Source organism: Leopardus geoffroyi, chromosome A2 (assembly GCF_018350155.1).
Source record: "Leopardus geoffroyi isolate Oge1 chromosome A2, O.geoffroyi_Oge1_pat1.0, whole genome shotgun sequence".
Classification (NCBI taxonomy): Eukaryota; Metazoa; Chordata; class Mammalia; order Carnivora; family Felidae; genus Leopardus; species Leopardus geoffroyi.
Window position 1 is genome coordinate 82,639,111 of NC_059331.1, and position 21,564 is coordinate 82,660,674.

At 38.1% G+C, this 21,564-nt stretch overlaps 2 protein-coding genes across 6 annotated transcripts in view; one reads left to right on the forward strand and one right to left on the reverse strand.

Annotated features, from left to right (window-relative positions):
- On the reverse strand, positions 1-4,100 carry TMEM60 (transmembrane protein 60). The gene is made up of 2 exons (XM_045494588.1): positions 3,782-4,100; positions 1-697 (listed from the first exon to the last, which is right to left on the reverse strand). Exon 2 carries the CDS (start codon positions 645-647, stop codon positions 246-248), a length of 402 nt encoding a protein of 133 aa, XP_045350544.1. The 5' UTR covers positions 648-697; positions 3,782-4,100; the 3' UTR covers positions 1-245.
- Positions 4,101-4,483: 383 nt separating this feature from the next.
- Positions 4,484-21,564, forward strand: part of PHTF2 (putative homeodomain transcription factor 2) — a 124,961-nt gene continuing 107,880 nt past the window's right edge. For all 5 annotated transcript variants that reach the window (XM_045494577.1, XM_045494579.1, XM_045494581.1 and 2 more), the window contains exon 1: positions 4,484-4,510. The gene's annotated coding sequence lies outside the window, so the exon portion shown is untranslated. The remainder of the gene's footprint in view (positions 4,511-21,564) is intronic.

The following is a 21,564-nucleotide window of genomic DNA, read 5'->3' on the forward strand; positions in this document are numbered from 1 at the left end:
TAAGGTCAAAAACAAACTTTATTTATATAGGGATAATAAGGATATTAGTAACTCAAATACTGAATAATTAAGCTTTGGATTGACTAGAAGTCCATGATTCACAAAGACTATTTTATGGAAGCAGTATAAAACTACATTTGGTTATTTTTCTCAGTTCTCTGGTATTTCTTCAAGCTTGCAAAGATTCAGAACACTTTAATGACAGCTTGTTGAACAGCAATAAAATGAGATGATGTCCTTAGAAGTCAGTCTCTCACAAAAAAGACGTTATATCCAAGTTCTATCAAAGCCCCAGCCAGTAAGGCCCATAAAGGAATGAAGACATAGGACAGATTCATTGTAGTAAACTGTTCCAGTTTAGCACAGAGTGCAAGGCAGAAGGCTAATTTAAGTAACATTGCAATGAGGTACCAGGCTTTTTTTTTAATATTGTGTGATCCATGTCGAGGGTCAAAACCAGACTTACATCGCCCAGCCATTTTCACAATCAGCATGACAAGAAGGATAGTATCAAATATCCAGACTGGAATAAATATGAGGAACCAGTTCCAAGGTGCCTTCTCATCCAGTTTCAACACCAACATGATCAAGAAGAGTAATGTGAAAAGCCAGGTGAGTAGTACTCTCTGAGCCAAGGACATTCTCATTTAAACAGTTTAAAGAGGCTGTTGCAGAGTCGAAAAAAGGGAAATATACCCTAAGAGAAGGAAAAAAAGTCAAGATTGTTTTGATACCAGAAAAAAAATCACTTCCATTCCTGGTGAACAAAGCTGGTTCTTCCCCCACTCACAGATTTCCTAATTTTGAAAAATCCTATTCTGCCTTTCAAAACCTGTAAAATTTTGTAGCCATCTTTGACAACATTATATCCATCATTCCTTAAAGCCTATGACAAAATACAATAAAATTTTTAGTATATCAACTGGGCATACGCTCTATACAAAAGTCTCAAGAATAGTCTGTTCCTTTTCATTTGCGGTCACTCAATTCCAAGTACTCATGACTTTATTCCTGCATCTCAGGGATATTCTTAACCTCTTTTTTATACATTTGTACATCTATAAATTTTCATTCAATTTGGAGATGTACTAAGAAAAAGCTTTCAAAATCAAAGTAGTGAAAAAGGAGGAAGTGGTATCAGGCCAAGGGAGGAAAGTTTTAATAAAGAGGGAATGATAAAAATTAAGATATTAAGTAGAATTACTTAAGTAATGAGGTCATTGGGCTAAAATAATATAGAACACATTGATAATACTGGGTTTTCACATAGTTTCGTCTATGGGTCTTATATTTTTTAAACTTTCTCATTGCAATTCTTAATAAATAGCTATTAGTCTGAATTTTTCTTTTTAATACTAATTATATATTGTTTGGTTTGTGGTATAGATCATGATTTTTTATCATTTGCTATCCAATAATCAAGACCACTTAAACTTTTGACATTTTGTTACCAGTAGATGCCAAATTATTCAATAATTTAGTCCCTTCTTTCCTTTCTTAGAGTAACCTCTATGCCCATTGTGGGGCTTGAACTCAGGACTCGGACAGGCAACCTGAAGCTATTTCTTATACTTCTATTTTGTCTTACTGGTCTATATTTGTTTTGCACTAGTACTATACGACTATGATTGGATATGTTCCAGAATATATGCTCTAATATCTGGGAAGCTTAGTACCTACTCCTGGGATTTCTTTTCCAGAATATTATGCCCTTTCATTTTTTCACTACTAAAATCACTAATTCTTTAAAAATTGGAATTTTGATTGGGATTCATTAATCTATAATATGGTATAAGCATTTAGTCTTCACATACAAGTTTACAGTATGTTCTATACTTAAGTTGTGACCATTTGGAGAAAGAGTAGAATGGAAATCAGAAGCCAGATTGCATGCAGTTGGGTAAGGAGTTAACAGAAGACAACGAAATGCAAATAGCTGACAACATTTTATTCTTTTGAAACATCTGGAGAAAAAAGATGAAAGATAAGACAAATAATGAGCCTGAGAAAGGGTTAAGAAGAAATTTTTCAGTAAAGGAATAATCTATGATTATAAGCTGAGGGAAATAAGCTACAGAGGAGTGATTAGATTGAGAGAGGATACTTGATGGAAAGAGGAAAGGATCAGAAGGTGGTGGGGTAGATAGCAAAAGCATGAGAGCTAGGAGTAAAAATGCATAAGATAAGAAAAATGCAGGAAAATAAGATAAATAAAAAATGCCCTAAACTAGCATGTTTAATTCTATTTTAGAACTTTGATATTCTTTGCTACATCTCTACTACTTTAAACAATGGGTGGCTATCATAGGGCAAGAACATATATCTGTTTTATTACAATAATGACTTAATGGATCTCCAAACACCCCACTTCCCCTTATACCCATCTTTTGGCATTCATTTACTTAGCTGGCAGATGCTTCATACCGCAGTATGAAAAGCAGATGCTTTTACTCCGAGGAAGGCATTTTCTCTAGGTCTCATTTCCTGACCAGAGGCTGCCATAGTGGGATATGGGCTGAATTTGGAAGAGGTGTGAAGGGTGTGTACTAATTATTAACTACAAATGGATTTCATGCTGTAAAGCAAGTTTTTCTCAACCCTGATTCCCAGTCTATCTGAACATTTTTGTGAACCTTTAAAAAGTTTACAGTAATACACTTGCTTAAACACACTTTTCCACTAGACATTGGATGAGTCAGGGTTCATATTTTTGCATGTTAAGACTGAGTAAGCACCTGGTCAAAGGGTAGCTGCACTCAACACAGGCACGTTAGGATTGGAGGTGGAAAAATACAGCACAGTCTTAAGGCTTCCAGTTTTATAATGTGGGATGCAACAAAAGCTCTGTATGCACTTATACTAAAATGCCCTCAACTGAGAAGCGCTATGTCGATATTTAAATGATGCTTTTAAGAATTCTGGATGCTGAGCTACAACGTTAATTTTACTTTATTCGTAAATCTTCACTAATTGAAGCAATCGTTATTTGTTTCCTACTACTACTCTTCTTTCTCCTCAAGGGAGGGGGTTGCCTTCTCCAAAACAAAAATTTGCTCTACTGAAGTCCCATTTTAGGTGGTTACTTCTGGTACTAGGAAGATAATTATTACTTCATATGCTTCCTCATTCATTGTCAAAACGTTCTGCATCGCCCCAAAATGGAAATCGAAAGGGCTCTGCCCACAGTTCCAGCGTCTATCAGTTGTGTGTGCAGGCACTGATTTGCCCACGGTGCTTCCCACACCACCCCCATTTCCTTCTCTCGCTACCGCCAATCCTCTTCCAAATGAACTCGCCTCATCCCAAAAGACAGTTTTGCTTATGAGCCCACAACACAGAATTCCTCTAAATAACGAGTAGCTTTTGAAAGGCCCCTGCTGCAACAGACTTGGAAAACTTAACCTTCCTTCAGAGGAACAGCGTTCTGCTTACAACTTACATGGTTTTCGGGCCTACTTGTTCCTATAACTTCAGGATGTTCCTAAACTCTCCTCGCCCTTAGTCTTCAAACACTGACGGTCCGCCCTATCCGGACTGTTCCCATTCTGCGCTTTGGGCGGCCCCGTACATTTTGAGAGTTGAACGAGGTTTCCTGCACAAGATCCAAAACGCACGCAGAAGCCTGGTGCCAAGCAGGTGTCAGTCCTTTTGGCTGGGAGTGGGAGGGGGTGGGAGGTAGAGACAAACCCCCCGAGGCTTCGGGAAGCCAGCACCGGGGCACCGGCTGGGCAAAGGCACCTCGGGAGACTGCTGGCCCGGCCCATTTGAGCCCGGGACTCACCTGGCAGCGCCGCTGGCCGGAGAGCGGAATGGGGCGCGAAGATCAGAAAACTCGCCAGTTTGGATCCTTGGCCTTTTCCACGCTTTCTCCTCCATTAAATCCAGAACCCGTCACATGATAATCAAGAAAAAGATCTCAGTTCCGCCTCCCCAAACCACCGCGGCGGAGGCTCTATGTTCTACCTCAGGGCCACGCCCACATCCGGGGCAGGTTCTCACCACCCCTGGGACTACCCTCTCTACCTATAGGTAGAGAGGATGCCAATCTAAGTTCAGAGGCTTTTTTTCCTGTGGTAATTGGACCATTTGGCCGCCAGTGCGAACCAACCGATCTTTTCTTACGTTCGGGTTTGTCAAAAAGGCGGCTATAAGAGAAGCCACTAGGCCCGCCTCTCTACCGCTACGGGCTAGGAGGGAAGTCAGTCTAAGCACAGCCTGGAGTGTCCGTAGTCCCATTGGGCCCACAAGTGCCAATCAGACCAGCCAGCTCTCGGCTTCGCCCCCGAGGGCGCCCCGCCCCTTCTCTCCCCCTCCCCGCCGGCGTGCGGAGACTGCAGGCTCCGGCGCAAAATCCTGCGGGAGAGGGGGTGGGGCGACAGCTCTGGAGGCAGCGCTCCCGCCGGCAGCCTCGTTGTGACTCCTCCGGCTCCCGCAGCGGCGGCGGCGCTCGCTTCGGAGTCTCCCGCGCGCACCCCAGCCGCCTCCTAGCGGCGCGGCGCCCGCTCCTACGGTAAGAGCCGGCATCACCTCTGTGCTTGGGCGGGCCGTGTGGAGGTCGTTGGGTTCTGACAGAATCCTGGGGATGGAGCAGGACGAAAGAGGAAAGCGGCGGGCAGGATGGAGGTGGGGGCTCCGGGCCAACGCATCGCCCTCTGCCGCTGGTGACTTCCCCGGCAGCCGCTGGCACCTGCGCGCCGGGGTCAGCCGCGGTCCCCTCCCATCATTTGACCGGTGGCAGAGGCTCAGCTTCCCTCCTCTCGAGCCCGTGCAGTCCTCGAGCCTCGATGGTGAAGGGCCAAAGCCCAGCGCCGCCTCCCGCCCCTCCGCCCCCTCTCGCGGCCCCTTTCCTTCGCTTCCTTCCCCTGGCGCTGTGTTGGGGGCGCGTCGGGTCCTGGAGGGCGTGCAGGGGCATCGGCATCGGGTGGCCGAGCCTGGGCTGGCGGGAGAGGTCAGCTAGCGGCCGGTGGAGCGGGCTCGGGCGGAGAGGGCGACTGTGCGCGCGCTGGACGCAGGTTGGAGGGAGGGTCGCTGCCCTGCACCCACTGAGCAGGCAACAGTTTAGTTTTCTGGTTCCAGCACTGACTACGGAGCGGGTGCTGAAACCTCTCAGGGGCCTTAAGGGCTGTTTCCCCTCTGGAAACAATACTGCGGTCCACCAGCTTGCTTTACCTTTTCTTATTTTTATCTAATGTTGACAGCCAGTATTTTGGTATTCCTTCGTGTCATGACTTTTAAACTCAACACCTTCCTTGTGTAACTTTGGAGATCATTCTGTCACAGATCCATCACTATTTTTAGCCCGACCAAAGGAAAAAAAAAAAAAAAGGAACTGCTTTATATCATCATATACTGACTAGGGGAGTGCAGAATATGGACAGTTTATTAATGTCAGCATTTACATACCAAGTAATTTTTAAATTCGTGAGTGTATTAAACATTTTTTAATTTACACTCGCTGTCTTTGTTTATGGTATATCCTGCTTACTTTGAGGTTATTTTGTTGTGTGCTTTGATTTTATAGTTTTTGGTTAGCTTTAGCCAACTAGCCATTTTAAGATTTTTCTTTTCTCCAAGACTTTCGGTATAGACATGGTGTTTGCTCTTGTTTTTAGAGATCATGTATTTTTTAAAAATTTGTTTCCTCCCAAACTGGATTTTTTCATAACGTTTTTAAAGTTGTAAGGGGGAATTCTGAGAATTTGGAAACTATGCACTTTAGCCTAAAGAACTGTAAATTATCACAACAATTTGAAATTCTAGCTTCTTGGAGTAAACATTGCTAAGTTGAAGAGAGGGAAATGGGTGTCCCCTGTCAGTTGTAGTGGCTCAGTCTCCAGATACCAGAGGAAAGGAATCTAGAGGTCTGAGGAGAATGAGCCATGCCTGAGCCCAGACACAAGGTAGTTCCAGGAAAAATTCTTGGTGGGGAAATAGCTTGCCTCCCACACAGGTTAGTTGTGTGCATGCATGGGATAGTATTAAGTTAGATGTTAGGTAGGAAATGTCTTTTCTAATTTTTACCACTTTCTGATAGGGCATGAAAATGTAATAAGAGGAAAAAGTATAATGTACAATGGAGGTCTGGCATAGTCAAACCTCCCAGAATAAACTTTTTTTGAGTCCAAACTGGCACTGGACAGTTGGCGCTAAAAATGGAGTAGGTGGCCTGAGCAATTTTTTATTTTTTAATTTAATTTTGTTATTTTAAAATTGTTATTTATTTACTTACTTGTTTATTTTAAATAAGCTCTAGACCCAGTGTGGGGCTTGAATTCACAACCATGAGATCAAGAGGCACATGCTCTATTGACTGAGCCAGCCAGACATCATGGCCTGGCAATTTTTAAACCACCAACCTTTTTACTAGCCCATTTGATACAAAGTTGCAAGGAATTTGTAATGAAAAAGGCTTCACTAAACTAAGCCAAAGAAAATTTAGAGTGGCATGTAGAAAAATTGAGGATAGAAAAATAGTCGGATTGCTTACATACTATCTCATTTAATCTTTATAATGCTATAAGGTATGTACTGTGATTATTGTTCTGTGTTATAGATGAGTTAACCATAACTTAGGTTAATTCATTTGTTCAAGATTTCTCAGCTAATAAGTTGGTGGAGTTGGAATTCAAATCTGTGCAATCATTACAAAGCCTACATTCCAAGCCAATAAGTTTTACCACCACAGGGGCTTATTAGAGACCTGATACAAGGAGACTAATCAGTGGAAAATAATGCTGCAAAATCATAAACTGAATAAGAATATTGTAGGTGTTCAGTAACACTTTGAGTCATTGTATAGTACACACTGTTGAGTGTTGCTGGGGATATAAGGATGGAGTCATCTTCCCTGGCCATAGTGGGGGAGAGAAATATTTAAACAGGTAATGATAATAAAATACAACATATACTATAAGAGAGTGATATAAATCTTTGATTTAATGGAAGAGAAATCAGTTGAAGTTTAGACATACCACCATTTTAATTCCTTTTTGGCTTTATGACCTTTAACATGATGGCAAACCTTTTTGAGCTTCAGCTTCTTTATCTGTTAAGTGGAGAGAATATTACTTCAAAGGGGAATATTAAATATTAAACAGAATATATAAAGTACTGACACACTGGTAAGCACTGAATAAAGAAGACGGAATAATTTTCAGAGAGAGTAGAGAAGGGGTTGGAGGTTTAGCAGAGAGCTATCTCTGGAGCCTTAAAGGGTGAGTAGTAGTTTTCATTATTGGGGAAGGAGGGCATTCTACACAGACAGAACAGGAGGCAGGGTCCTGGAACAGGAATGTGGATTGTTGAAGGAATGGCAAGTAATTGTAGCTTTGTATAAAAAGTATTTGCGAAGGCCAAATTTAAATGATAATTGTATATAAATGTGGCTGGGCAAGGTGAGTACTACCCAATTTTGGTGGTTGGAAATTGCATACTTAGATATTTAAGTTATAGGAAATTGTTTGTGCATTGTTGTATTTTTATTTAATATTTACCTTTTAATACTTATTTTCCCCACTGTCAGTTAAAACTTCATTTCCTAACATGTCCAGCTAAGCACTTTCATTATTTCATTGTGATATTCCACTCTAAACTGTAAAGGAAGACTTAACATCACTAGAGGCATTTGCACTTAATTTGTGGGATGTATTTTGGGAGTATTTAAAAAAGAAGAATCTTAAAGTGACTGTTGCCTTCCCTTAACCCCTTTATCTAGTATGTAGCCACATAGAGCCAATATTGCAAACTACCCATTGCATATGTTGACTGCTTTTTCTGAATCCAAATTTGAGACATGGGAGTGGGACAGAACGTTTTAAATTGGGACTGTTCTTAAAAACCTGAGAAAAAGTCCCATGTATGTATCTTCCCTTCAGGTTAGCACAGAACCATAATTGTTCCCATTGCATTGATAAATGTAGATCACTTCGTGACCAGAATTATTTGACAAAATTGAAGATATTAAATGACATTTAGGAAAGCTGTATTTTTATTCCAACGTGTTAGCCTCATACAGATTGCCAAAAATGACACAAAATACAGAGATCAGATTTCAGAAGAGAAAAACCAACTGCTTCCTAGAACAGGTAGGTTTAGAGCACAAGGAAAGAGTGCTGGACTTCATTTCTGAGTAGTGAACAGGAACTGGGCAGGAAATGGCTGTGGCTGCACCACTACCTGATAATAATCATAACATGATTGAATCTGACATTTAATGAGAGGAAGTAAAGGGGGGAAAAAGTGCACTGTATGCAGCTTTCCAGTTTCAGAAACAGTAGGGGAAAGGAGCTGTTAAAAGTATTTCAACAGAAGTTTTGAAGATATGTAGTGGGGCACTCCTCTATATTTACATGAATGAAAGCACCTTAGTAAAACATTCAGTAAAACATCTGTTACAGATAGCAGAAAACGTTTTGCTAAGTTATGCGGCACAAGTTTTGATAGACCTAGGTTCAAGTCTCAGTTCTTCAGTCTGTCAGTTATGTGGCCTTGGGCTCATTATGAAATCTTTTTAAGGTTCAGGTTTATTTAATCATAAAATGGAGATATTTATTCTGAAAATTATGTTTGCTAATGTATGTAAAGCACTTGACACATTGCCTGGCTTATAAGACATGTTAAAAAAATGGTTGTTGCCGTTAAAGTTAAGTTAAACAGTTGTGTTTTTATTTTAAAAATACAATTCTCAAATACAGTAAGGGAAAGTCAGAAAATGGCAAACAGATAAAACCTTAAAGGGAGGCAGTAGAATGTCATACAGGCAACAGGCAAAGTTGAATAAAAAAATTGAGTTATTGCAGCCACATAGGAAACAAAGGAAAAGATGGGGAGAGGGTTTCATATTCTGAAGTGTTTTTTTTTTTTTTTTTGACGATAGTATGTCAGACTCATTAAACCAGATAGAGTAAATAAATAAGGTTTTGCTATTCTAAATGACAATAAAAAAGTCACTGAAATTGGGTCTCTTGTACTGTGAATTTAGTATGTACAAAAAGGGACTTTCTTTTCTCAGACTCCTTAACCACCTTCTTATCTCTAAAATTCTTTTAACAAATAGAAGCCATTAATTTTAAAGTTATAGAGAAGGCTTTAATTGCAGGGACTCCTAGGAGATAGAGCAAATTAACTACATGTATTTCCTAAGTGTTGATTCCATATATCCCATTGCCTGCTATATATCTTTTGGACACTGAATGTCTAAGTATATCGTATGTTGAAAAATAAACATATCTTGTCCCCAAATCTGTTTCTCCTCTATATTCCCTGTCGTAATGAATGGTTTTTCTAGTGTTTAAGCCAAGAATCACGGAGTATCCTTACTCTTTCTTCACTCTCCATACCTTTCATGTCCAGTCAGTCATTCTATCTGATCTTTCCTTTTATTAGCTGTCTTTTAATCATGCCCTGTCCGAATACTCACTCCTCATTGCCACTGATTTATTTCAGACCTACGTTGTTTCTTGCCCAGATACTAGTTTTCTTGGTTTTAAATTATCCTCATATTAATGAGTTCATATGTTGAAAAATAAACATATATTCTTGTTCCCAAATCTGTTTCTCTATATTCCCTATCCTAATGAGTGGTTTTTCAGTGTGTAAGCCGAGAATCATGGAGTATCCTTACTCTTTCACTCTCCATACCTTTCATGTCCAGTCAGTCATTCTATCTGATCTTTCTACTAGCTATCCATCTTTTCATCATGCCCTGTCTGAACACTCATCCCTCATTGCCATGGATTTATTTCAGACCTTCGTCGTTTCTTTCCCAGATTGTTATTAGTTTTCTTGGTTTTAATGTAGCCTCATATTAATCAGTTCTTCCCACAGCTTCCTTCCAGAATGATTTTGCTGAATAATAACATAAACATATTAAAATATATCCTTAGTGCCAGCACAAGATGATAATTAATAAATACTAGATCCCTCCATGTATCTTAAACTTAATACTAAATGACTTATATACCTGTGTCTAGAGTTTTCTTTGTGGGAAAGATTTTAATAATTACTTTAATTTCAATAGACAGAGAGCTATTTAGTTTATTTATTTGTTTATTTTTGAATGAGCATTAATAGTTTGAATCTTTCAAAGAGTTCGTCTACTTAATCTAAGTTGTTAAATTGGCATAAAATTGTCCATAATATTCTCTTACTATCTTTTAATGTTTTAAGATCTGCAACTATGTCCCCTCTCTCATTCCTGACCGTTAATTTCTGTATTTTTTTCATTGTTTCCTTTTCACTTTGGCTAGAGGCTTCTGTTTTATTGATATTCAGAGCAGATTTTGCTTTTATTTATTGATTTTCTGTTCTCAATTTCATTGATTTTTTTTTTTTATTTTTTAAGTTTTTCATTTATTTATTTATTTTGGGAAAGAGTGAGAGAGGCAAAGAGAGAGAGAGACAATCATAAACAGGCTTCACGCTGTCAGCACAGAGCCTGATGAAGGGCTTGATCTCACAAATCGTGAGATTAGGACCTGAGCCAAAATCAAGGGTGGGGCGCTTAACCAACTGAGCCACTCAGGTGTCCTTGATTTGTATTCTTTATTATATTCTTTTTGCCATTTCATTTCCATTTTATTTGCTCTTGGTATGCTTGAATTTTAAAAATAAAATCTTAGCTCATTAATTTATTGTCTTCTGATATAAATGTTTAATGTTGTAAACTTTGTCTCTAAATAGTGTTTGGCTGCATCCCATGAATTTTGATAGGTTGTATTTTCATTTTTATTCAGTTCAGAAATCCTTGCTGATTTTATTTGTGATTTCTTCTTTGACCCCATTGGTTATAAATGAGTATGTACATAAGTTTCCAAATATTGGGGGATTTTTCAGATATTGATGTCTGATTTAATTTTACTGTGGTCAAAGAACATACATTATAAGCTTTGAATCATTTTACTGATTTTTATTTGTTTAAAGTTTGTTTTGAGAGAGAAAGCATATGTATGTGTGCATGCAAGTGGAAGAGGGGCAGACAGAGAGGGAGAGAGAGAATCCCAAGCAGGCTCCATGCTATATCAGCAAAGAGCCCCATGCAGGCAAGATTTCACGAACCAGGAGATCAGGATCTGAGCCAAAATCAAGAGTCAGACACTTAACCAACCTAGCCACCCAGGCGCCCCAAGATTTGAATCATTTTAAATTTATTGAGACTGTTTTATTGCCCAAAATATGGCCCATATTGGTAAATGATTCATGTGCACTTGAAAAGAAAGTTGGGTGGAGTGGGCTATAAATGTCAGATCAAGTTGATTGATAGAATTTCTCAAGTCTTTTCTAATTGTGGACTTGCCAATTTCTGCTTGTACTTCCATCAGTTTGGCTTCATATATTTTGAAGTTCTGTTATGAGATGCATGCATGTTTAGGATTGTTGTGATTTCTTGGCAAATTGGATCCCTTTATCATTGTGAAATGGCTCTCTATTTCTGGTAATATGCTTTGCTTTGAAATCTACTTTGTCAGTATTGCTTTTCCAGCTTTCTTTTTTCTCCCAGCTTTCTTTTGATTGGTATTAGCATGGTGGCTCTTTTTCCATCCTTTTATTTTTATCTATTGATGTGTTTATATTTGTAGTAGATTTCTAGTAGATAGCATATAGTTCAGTCTTTTTTTTTTTTTTTTTTTACCCAATTTCCCAATCTTTGCTTTTTAATTTAGACCATTTATATTTAATATGATTATTGATATTGTTGGGTTTAAATCTCCTGTCTTGCTGTTTGTGTTTTATTGCCCCATCTGTGTTTTGGTTTTGCTCTTTGCCTTCTTTTGTAGTACTTGAGTATTTTTTATGACTCTCCTTTCTCTCTTTTTTTGGCTTATTCATTATCTATAGCTTTTTTGCTGTATTTTTGTTTCGGGGGTTTTGTTTGTAGTATGCATATATATCTTTACCTTATTACAGACTGTTTTTGGGTAAAATACTACTTTACATATTATATAAGAACTTTATAATACTATGCTTCCATTTCTCCCTCTCATTCTTGTGTTGTCATACATTGTAGTTCTACATATGTTTAAATTGCACAATATATTTTTAGTTTTTTTAGCTTTAAATGGTCAATTCTCTTTTAAGGATTTAAAAATAGTTTTTAGGAAAAAGGTTCTTATATCTACCCACATCTGTCCCATTTTCAAGGCTCTTCATTCCTTTCAAATTCCTTTTCCATCTGGTATCATTTTCCTTCTGCCTGAATGACTTCCTTTAGCATGTACTGTAAGCTGAACTGCTGATGAATTCTTTCCGCTTTCATACGTCTGAAAAATCTTTTTTTTTTTTTTTTTTTTTTCGTACTTCAGTTTTCAAATATATTTTTGCTGGGTATAGAATTCTAGATTGACAGTTTCTTTGTTTCAGGGCTTTAATGATAGGACTTTAATGATGCTCCACTGTCTTCTCATTTGCATTTTTCTGACCTGAAATCTACTGTTCACCTTATTTCTTTATACTAAAAGTGTCTTTTTTCTCTGGCTACTTTTTTTTTTTTTTTTTTTTTAAGTTTATTCATTTATTTTGAGAGAGAGCACAAGTTGGGTAGGGGCAGATAGAGACACAGAGAAAGAGAATCCCAAGCAGCCAGTGTGCTGTTAGCACAGAACCCAGTGTGGGACTCAATCTCACAAACCGTAAGATCACGACTTGAGCCGAAATTGAGTCAGATGCGCAACCAACTGAGCCACCCAGGTGTCCCCTCTGGCTACTTTTAAAATGATCTCTTTAGTTTGTGGATTTCTCGTTTTAATCAAATTTAGAAAAGTTGTGGCCATTATTTTTTCAAATCGTTTTTCTCTCTTCCCTTCACTCTCTCCTACCATTCTGGTATTCCACTTAATATTGTCCCACAGCTAACTGATACTGTTTTGTTTTGTTTTGTTTTGTTTTGTTTTGTTTTGTTTTGTTTTGTTTTTAGTTCTTTTTTTGCCTCCTTGTCTCAATTTGGATACTGTCAATTATTATGTCTTCAAAATTACTAACCTTTCTTCTGCCGATTTCTAATCTGCTGTTAATCTTATCCATTGTATGTTTCTTATTAGATATTGTATTTTTTATATCTAGAAGTTTGATTTGAATCATGTTTATGACTTCCATGTCTCTCCTTAACAGTGCTCATGCTTTCGTCTTCTACTTTTTTGAATAAATGGAGTTTATAGTAGATGGATTTTTTTTAGGTCATGGTTAAAAATACATAACAAAATTTACCATCTTAATCATTTCACCATTTTTACTTAACCAGTTCAAGAGTGTTAACTATATTAACATTGTTGTGAAACAACTCTCTGGAACTTTTTGATCTTACAAATCTAAAACTCTATACCCATTAAACAAATCCTCTTCTCTCCTTCCCCCGACCCAGGTAACTACCCTTCTACTTTCTGTCTCTATGAATTTGGCTATGCTAGATAACTTATATGAATGAAATTATGCAGTATTTGTCTTTTGTGATTGGTTTATTTTACTTAGCAAAATGTCCTCAAGATTCATCCATTTGTAGTTCATAACAGGATTTCCTTTAAGGCTGAATAATATCTTAATGTAGGTATATACCATATTTTCTTTATTCAGTGATCCCTAGATTTGGGGATCTTTCCTTATACCTCTTGATTATTGTGGATTACTGCTGCTCTGAACATGGGTATGCAAATATGTCTTCAAAGACTAAACTTTCACTCTTTTTGAATATATACCCAGAAGTGGGATTGCTGGATCATATGGTAATTCTACTTCTGAGTTTTTGAGGAGCCTCCATACTGCTTTCCATAGCGATCGCACCTTTCTACCATTTCACTAACAGTACACAGGGCTCCCAATTTTTCTACATCATTGCTAACACTTGTTATTTTCTGTTTTGTTGATAGTAGTCATCCTGATGGTTGTGAGGTGATATGTCATGGTTTTGATTTGTATATCCCTAATGATTAGTGATGTTGATTAGCTTTTCATATGCTTCTTGGCCATTTGTACATTATCTTTGGAGAAATGTCCATTTAAGTCCTTTGCCCATTTTTTAATTGAGTTATTTGTTTTTTTTTGTTGTTAAGGAGTTGTTCTTTATATATTCTGGTTATTAACCCCTTATCAGATATATAACTTGCAAATATTTTCTCCCATTCTATAGGTTTTTTTCTCTGTTGATTGTATCCTTTGATGCACAACAGTTTTTCAAGTTTGATATAGTCCCACATACTTGTTTTTGCTTTTGTTGTCTCTGCTTTTGGTGTCGTAGCTAAAAAATCATTGTCAAGTCCAAAATCATGAAATTTTTCCTCTAAGTTTTCTTCTAGGATTTTTATAGTTTCAGGTCTTAGGTTTAGGTCTTTATCCATTTTGTGTTAATTTCTGTATGTGGTATAAGATAAAGGGCCACCTTCATTCTTTTGCATGTGACTATCCAGTTCTCCCAGCATCAGTTGTTAATGAGTCTGTCTTTTCCCATTGAGTGATCCTGGCATTCTTGTTAAAGATCATTTGACCATATATGTGACCATACACATTTATTTCTGGACTCTGTTCTATTCCATTGGTCTTTTTGTATGCATTTATGCCAGAACTACACTGTTTTGAATGTTTTGAAATAAATGGTGAGTCCTTAAACTTTGTTCTTTTTTAAAATTATTTTGGCTATTTGGGGTCCTTTGAGATTCCATAGGAATTTCAGGATGGATTTTTCTATTTTTGCAAAAAAAAAAAAATATCATGGAATTTTGATAGAGATTGCATTTAATCTGTAGATCACTTTGGATAGTGTGGACTTCTTAATAATCCTAAGTCTTCCAATCCATGACATAAGGTTGGTTTGCATTTATTTTTGTCTCATTTAATTTTTTTTCAGCAGTGTTTTGTACATAATAGCTGTAATGTCCTTCCTTAACTAATCCTATCACTTTTGTCATTTCTGGGTCCATTTTTAGAACTGGTTTTTCTCCTTATTATGTATTGTATTTTCCTATTTCTTTGTATGCTTGCTAATTTTTGTTTGAATGTTAAACATTGTGAATTTTGTTGTTTGGAAATACCTTTCCTTTGTATTAAATTTTTGAGGTTTATTCTGGGACACAGTTAAGTTACTTAGAAACAGTTTAATCTTCCAAGGCTTGCTTTTTAAGCTTTGTTAGGTGAGACCTGAGCATCCTTTAGTGTAAGGTTAGTTTGTTCCTAGTACTGGTATAATCCTCTTCTGAATGCTCTAGCTGTTGCCCCTTGTTACAGGATTTCTTCACTTTGTGAACTCTTATCATTCCTTTGTGAACTTTGGTAATTGTTCTGATTGCTTCTGTCTCTGGCTTTCTTACATACATGTGCTGATCAGTAGTCAGCTGGAAACTTATGGGGGGATGTACTGCAGAACTCCAGAGGGTTTTTTTTTTTTTTTGCTGCTTTTTCCTCTCTGGTACTTTGTCCTTGGAACTCCAGCTATCTTGGTATCACTGAACTTTCTTTCCTTTTTTAAGTAGGTTCCACGCCCAATGTGAAGCTCAAACTCATGTCCCTGAGATCAAGAGTCATGTGCCCTACCAACTGAGCCAACCAGGCGCCCAATTGTTTTCTCAATTTGGGGAGTCTCTCTGGCTCTGGTTTTCCCATCTTAGTGCTGCATCCTAGAAACTCTATGGACAGAACACTAGAGAAATTAGAGGGCTTACTTTTGTTTCCTCTTTCAGAGATTGTGCTACCTGTTGTACGGTATCTGAAAACTTTTTACTCTTTTGTCCATGTTTTTGGTATTTAAGATGGGAAGATTAATGTGGCCCCTGATATTCTCATCATGGTTAGAAATGAAAGTCTCTGTTGGGGCGCCTGGGTGGCTCAATCTTTTAAGCATTTGACTTCAGCTTAGGTCTTGATCTTGTGAGTTTGAGCCCTGTGTCAGGCTCTGTGTTGACAGGCCCAGAGCCTGGAGCCTGCTTCAGATTCTTTCTCTCTCTCTCTCTCTGCCCCTTCCCTGCTAGTGTACTCACTGTCTCTCTCTCTCTCTCAAAGCATAAATAAACATTAGAAAAAAAATTTTTTAAAGAAATGGGAGTCCCTGTATATTTTTATAGTAATAATTTAAATGTAAAGCACCACGTTTTAATTGTTTTAATTAAATCCCATGATTTCATAATGTATTAGCTTTGCATAGCCAGAACCAAAGGATATCATATGTTTTGATTGGATAAATGTATTTATGTTCATGTTCCTCAGCATTCCTATTTCCTTTAAAACAAATGTAGGAATGTATGATGAGTTAAAAGGTGAGCGGGGCGCCTGGGTGGCGCAGTCGGTTAAGCGTCCGACTTCAGCCAGGTCACGATCTCGCGGTCCGTGAGTTCGAGCCCCGCTTCAGGCTCTGGGCTGATGGCTCAGAGCCTGGAGCCTGTTTCCGATTCTGTGTCTCCCTCTCTCTCTGCCCCTCCCCCGTTCATGCTCTGTCTCTCTCTGTCCCAAAAATAAATAAACGTTGAAAAAGGTGAGCAATTAGTTGCATTTGCTTCTTTTATAAATCCAGTTTTTATGACAAAAATTGTGTGAGTGTGAAACATATGACTAGAATAGAATATTACTAGGGTCAATAGTGAGAAGTGTTTATTTCTCTAAGTATAATAATTCAATTTTTATCATCATTGGAAAATATTTGCAACAATGACTAAAAATACTGCTATGATCCAGAGTTATCTTTTATATTTTGAGCAGTCATTGTAACTTAACCTTTGAAGTAATAGGTATTAAATGGTGTTAAAAATCTCTGGAGGAAATGGGCTTTAAGATATTAGAAGAGGGGCAGCTGGGTGGCTCAGTCATTAAGCATCTGACTCTTAATTTCAGCTCAGATCGTGATCTCACAGTTTGTGAGTTCTATCCCCACATTGGGCTCTCTGCTGTCAGCATGGAGCCCACTTGGGAACCTCTCACCACCACCCCCCCAACCCCCCGCTGGCCCTTCCTTTGTCTCTCTCTCACTCTCTCAAAAATAAACATTAAAAAAAAAAGATATTAGAAGAGTATCTAAAAATCTGTCTCCTCATTGATCATAGGCAACTGGAGTGACCTTTTTCTTTTGATGGAGGTGGATTTGTAAATTTATTAAATTAAAACACAGGGATAGTTTTCTTGTGCTTATCCTATTCTCTACCACTGCAACCACACTAATGAGAAAATACACTTAATTATAAGAGGAAGGCTTTGGGGTGCATGAGTGGCTCAGTCAGCTGGGCGTCTGACTCCTGATACCGCCTCAGGTCATGGTCTCATGGGTTCATGAGTTAAGAGTCTCGCATCGGACTGTGTGCTGACAGCATGGAGCCTTTTTGGGATTCTCTCTCTCCCTCTCTCTCTCTGCTCCTCCTCTGCTCATGCTCTCTCTCAAAATGAATAAAAATTAACTTAAAAAAAAATAAAAGGAAGCATTATGTATATTTAGTTGATAGTTTGTGTGTAGAAAATTAACATAAAAAAGGAGGTATTTTAAAACTGAATTAAAGCTTATTGTAGCTTTTTTCTTTTTTGACATAATTTCAGGTTTGAAGGAAAAGTTGTAAGAACAGTATAAAGAATTTCTGTGTATCCTTAGCCAAAATTAACTGTATATTACCATTTTCCTATATTTGCTTTATCCTTTTTATCTATGTTGATAGATACACATGTATTACTTTTTCCTGACTTATTAGAATCCTGATACTCCTTTTCTCTATATGCCTCAGTTTTGTTTCCTAAAAACCAGGTGATTCTCCAACATAAGCAAAGTGCAATGATCAAAAATCAGGAAATTAACATGGATATAATACTATTATCTAGCTGCTAGTATTATTCACCTTTCACCAGTTCACAGTAGTATCCACTTAGCAAAAGAAAATCCCGGATCATATGCCGCATTTAGTGTCATGTCTCTGAAGTTTCCTTTAAGCTGGAATATTTCTTAAGCCTATGTTTGTATTTCTTGATATTGACTTTTTTTTAAGTGTTGACATGTCATTTTGTTGAATATCCTTCCATTTTAATTTGGTTGATTTTTCTCCAAAAATTAGATTCTGGTTCTATAAGGGCAGGAATACCACAGATGTAATGGTGTGTTCTTCATAGTGTATTATATCAAGAAGCAAATGCTGCAATTTCTCTTTTTACTGATGATGATAACTTTGGTTATTTAGTTAAGGTGATACCTGCCAGGTTTCTCCAAGGTAAAGTCACTCTTTGTAGCTAATAAAATACCTGTGGAGAGAACCTTTGTGTAAATATCCTATTACTCACAGATTTGCCCATTAGCTTTAATATTTATTGATGATTCTTGCATGAATCAGCTATTAAGATGGTTACTTAAAAGTTCTCTTCACAAAGATAGCTGTCTGGCTCAGTCAGTAGAGCATGCGATTCTTGATCCGGGGTTGTGAGTTCAAGTCTCATGTTGGGTATAGAGCTTACTAAAAAAAAGTGGGGGGTGGGGGTGGGCGGTGCCTGGGTGGCTCATTTGGTTAGCATCTGACTTCGGCTCAGGTTTTGATCTCGTGGTTCATGAGTTCGAGCCCCACGTCGGACTCTGTGCTGACAGCTCAGAGCCTGGAGACTGCTTCACATTCTGTGTCTCCCTCTCTCACTGCCCCTTCCCTGCTTGCATTCTGTCCCTCTCTCTCTCAAGAATAAACATTAAAAAAAAAAAGGGAAGTCATTTAGGTGACTTAGTCAATGAAGCATCCGACTTCAGCTCAAGTCATGATCTCACAGTTCGTGAGTTCGAGCCCCACATCTCTGTGCTGACAGCTCAGAGCGTGGAGCCTGCTTCAGATTCTGTGTCTCCCTCTCTCTGCCCTTCCGCTGCTCGTGCTCTGTCTCTCTCTCAAAAATAAATAAACATTAAAAAACATTTAAAAAAACATTTAAAAAAAGTTCTCATCACAAAGGAAAAAATTATAACTGAGGTGATATATGTCAACTGAACTTATTGTGGTAATCACTTCACAGTATATCAAATCATGTACAACTTAAACTTATGCAATGTTCTGTATCAGTTACATCTCAGGAAGAGTGTTGCCAAATGGTAACTTTGTTTTTGTAATTCTCTAATTTCTTCTGTGTTAGTTGGCTCCCTGCTATAAAGGGAAGTTTCCTTCTTATTCATTCATTCATTCATACCAGTATATTCTTTTTTTTTTTTTTTTTTTTTACATTTATTTATTTTTTGAGAGACATAGAGAGACAGAGCACAAGTTGGGGAGGGGCAGAGAGAGAAGGAGACACAGAATCTGAAGCAGGCTCCAGGCTCTGAGCTGTCAGCACAGAGCCCGATGCAGGGCTTGAACTTACAAACCATGAGATCATGACCTGAGCCAAAGTCCGATGCCCAACCGACTGAGCCACCTAGGCGCCCCATACCAGTATATTCTTATTTTAATTTTTGACAATGTCCCTATCATTCTTTGAGCACCTTCTTAATTTCTGACCCCACAAGATGTTCCAGAATCACCTTGTACTGTCTCTGTGCCAACTGGAATCAGACATTTCTCTAAGGAGCCTTGGTTTCTTTTACTGTAGAATAGTGTTTAGAGATTTGGTTGCTAGATAATGCTTATTGCTACTAAGGAATCGCTGCTTCTAAGCCTTCTCAGTGGACATAGCTAAATGTATTGTATACATATGTGTATGTATATGTGTGGATGTGTATAATACACCTTTATTTTCAGAAGTGATTATTGAGTCAACCAGTGTCGTGACTGCTAAGAATAAAAAAGTGAATATATTCTTATGCCGCATGACCAAATGATCATGTCCCAATTAGTAGAAGTTATAAGTCTACTGTATTTTGTACTCTTGGGATAAATAGATTATTTTCTTGGCCAACTACATTTTAGGAATTATTTAGATCTTATCTGGTGAGGAAGATGCCTTGGATCATGAGAGGTATGGAAATCATGTTATATGGAGAACATTGAAGGAGCTGGGCACATTTAATCTGGAAAATGATTAACAACAGCATATACTTATTACATTATTTTATTTGAAGACTGAAGATGTGATAAATAAGTTTTGTGCTCATTTACAGTAGGCAACTAATACAGGTGAATGGAACTTAAGAAAGACACAGTTTCTCTCTGCATAAGGAAAATTTTGAGGCAAACTCTCTTCTAATGGAGTGAGCTGCCTTGAAAACTTCAAACTCAGTCATTACCTCTTCAGAGGGAAATTTTGCCCATTTTTATATAATTAATTTGTGCTGTGAGAAGTTGGAACTACTTGAAAGATAGCTTAGTATGGTATATTTAGTGGCTTAGTTAATTGTATATCTCACAAGATGCATCGTGAGGAAAGGATTCTGTTCTAAATAAATATAAGACATATTGTGTACATACTCTTCTCTTGGATATTTATAATGCACAGCAATATATTAAAGGCTCTGAGAAGTCCTTAGGTAAGGAAATTTATCTGACTTTTTCTAAACTAGTGGATTTAGGGGACAGGTGAGGCTATAGCTGTAATCTACATACATGGTATTTAAACCAAGATACCTGAAGTGATCGTCAAGGGACTAAACAAAGCCAGAGAAGATGTCTAAGTACTGAGCTTAGGGAGAAGAGAGCCAGCAAAAAAGGTGAGAAGGAATAGCCAGAAAGTTAAGAGCAAACCCAAGACAGGTTTCCTAGAAGCTAAGTGAATAAAGTCTTCCAAGAGGAGGGAACATAATTGGCTGCATTGTATACTGCTGGTATGTTGAGTATGATGAGCAACTGAGACCTGATCATTGGATTTATTATTTTTTTTTATCTTTTAATGTTTATTAATTTGAGAGAGAGAGCACAAGTGAGAGAGGGTCAGAGAAAGAGGGAGACAGAGAATCCTAAGCAGGCTCTGTGCTGCCAGTGCAGAGCCTGACATGGGGCTTGAACCCACGAACCATGAGATCATGACCTGAGCCGAAACCAAGAGTTGGACGCTCAACCGACTGAGCCTCCAGGTGCCCCAAGACGTGATCATTGGATTTGGCAACTAGAAGTCATTGGTATCCTTAAGGAGAGTTTTCAGTAGAGTGTGGGGAGTAAAAGCATGATTGGATTGAAGAGAGAAGGTAGAGAAATTGGAGAAGATAGCAAAACTTTGCTGTGAAGGAGAGAACAGAAATGGAATAGTTGTAGTGATTGAGCACCTACTGTGGTCTTTTTTAAAAAAAATTATTTATTTTTAAGAGAGAGAGAGAGAGAACATGTGCGAGCAGGGGAGGAGCAGAAAGAGACAGAGAGAGAGAGAAAGAGAGAAAAGAGAGAGAATCCCAAGGAGGCTCCACGCTGTCACTGTAGAGCCTGACACAGGACTCACAACTGTGAGATCATGACCTGAGCCAAAATCAAGAGTCAGACGCTCAACCATCTGAGCCACCCAGGTGCCCCCCTACTATGGTTTTTATTGTTGAAAAGATTAGGCAAAAATGAAAAGCTCATGAAATTAAGCTCATGATTCTGGTTTAAGTAGTAGTTGTAGCATGTGTATAAAGTACTTTTCTCTGTGATACAGATTTGAATGGGCTAGAAATTGAAGTATTTGTTTTTTCCTGATATATAGGAATTTCCCTCAGATTAGAAGAATGTAAGTTTAGTGGCTGTG

Bases quoted from the DNA above. Each gene is read 5' to 3' on its own strand.
- TMEM60 (XM_045494588.1), bottom strand. From the start codon at position 647: ATGAGAATGTCCTTGGCTCAGAGAGTACTACTCACCTGGCTTTTCACA.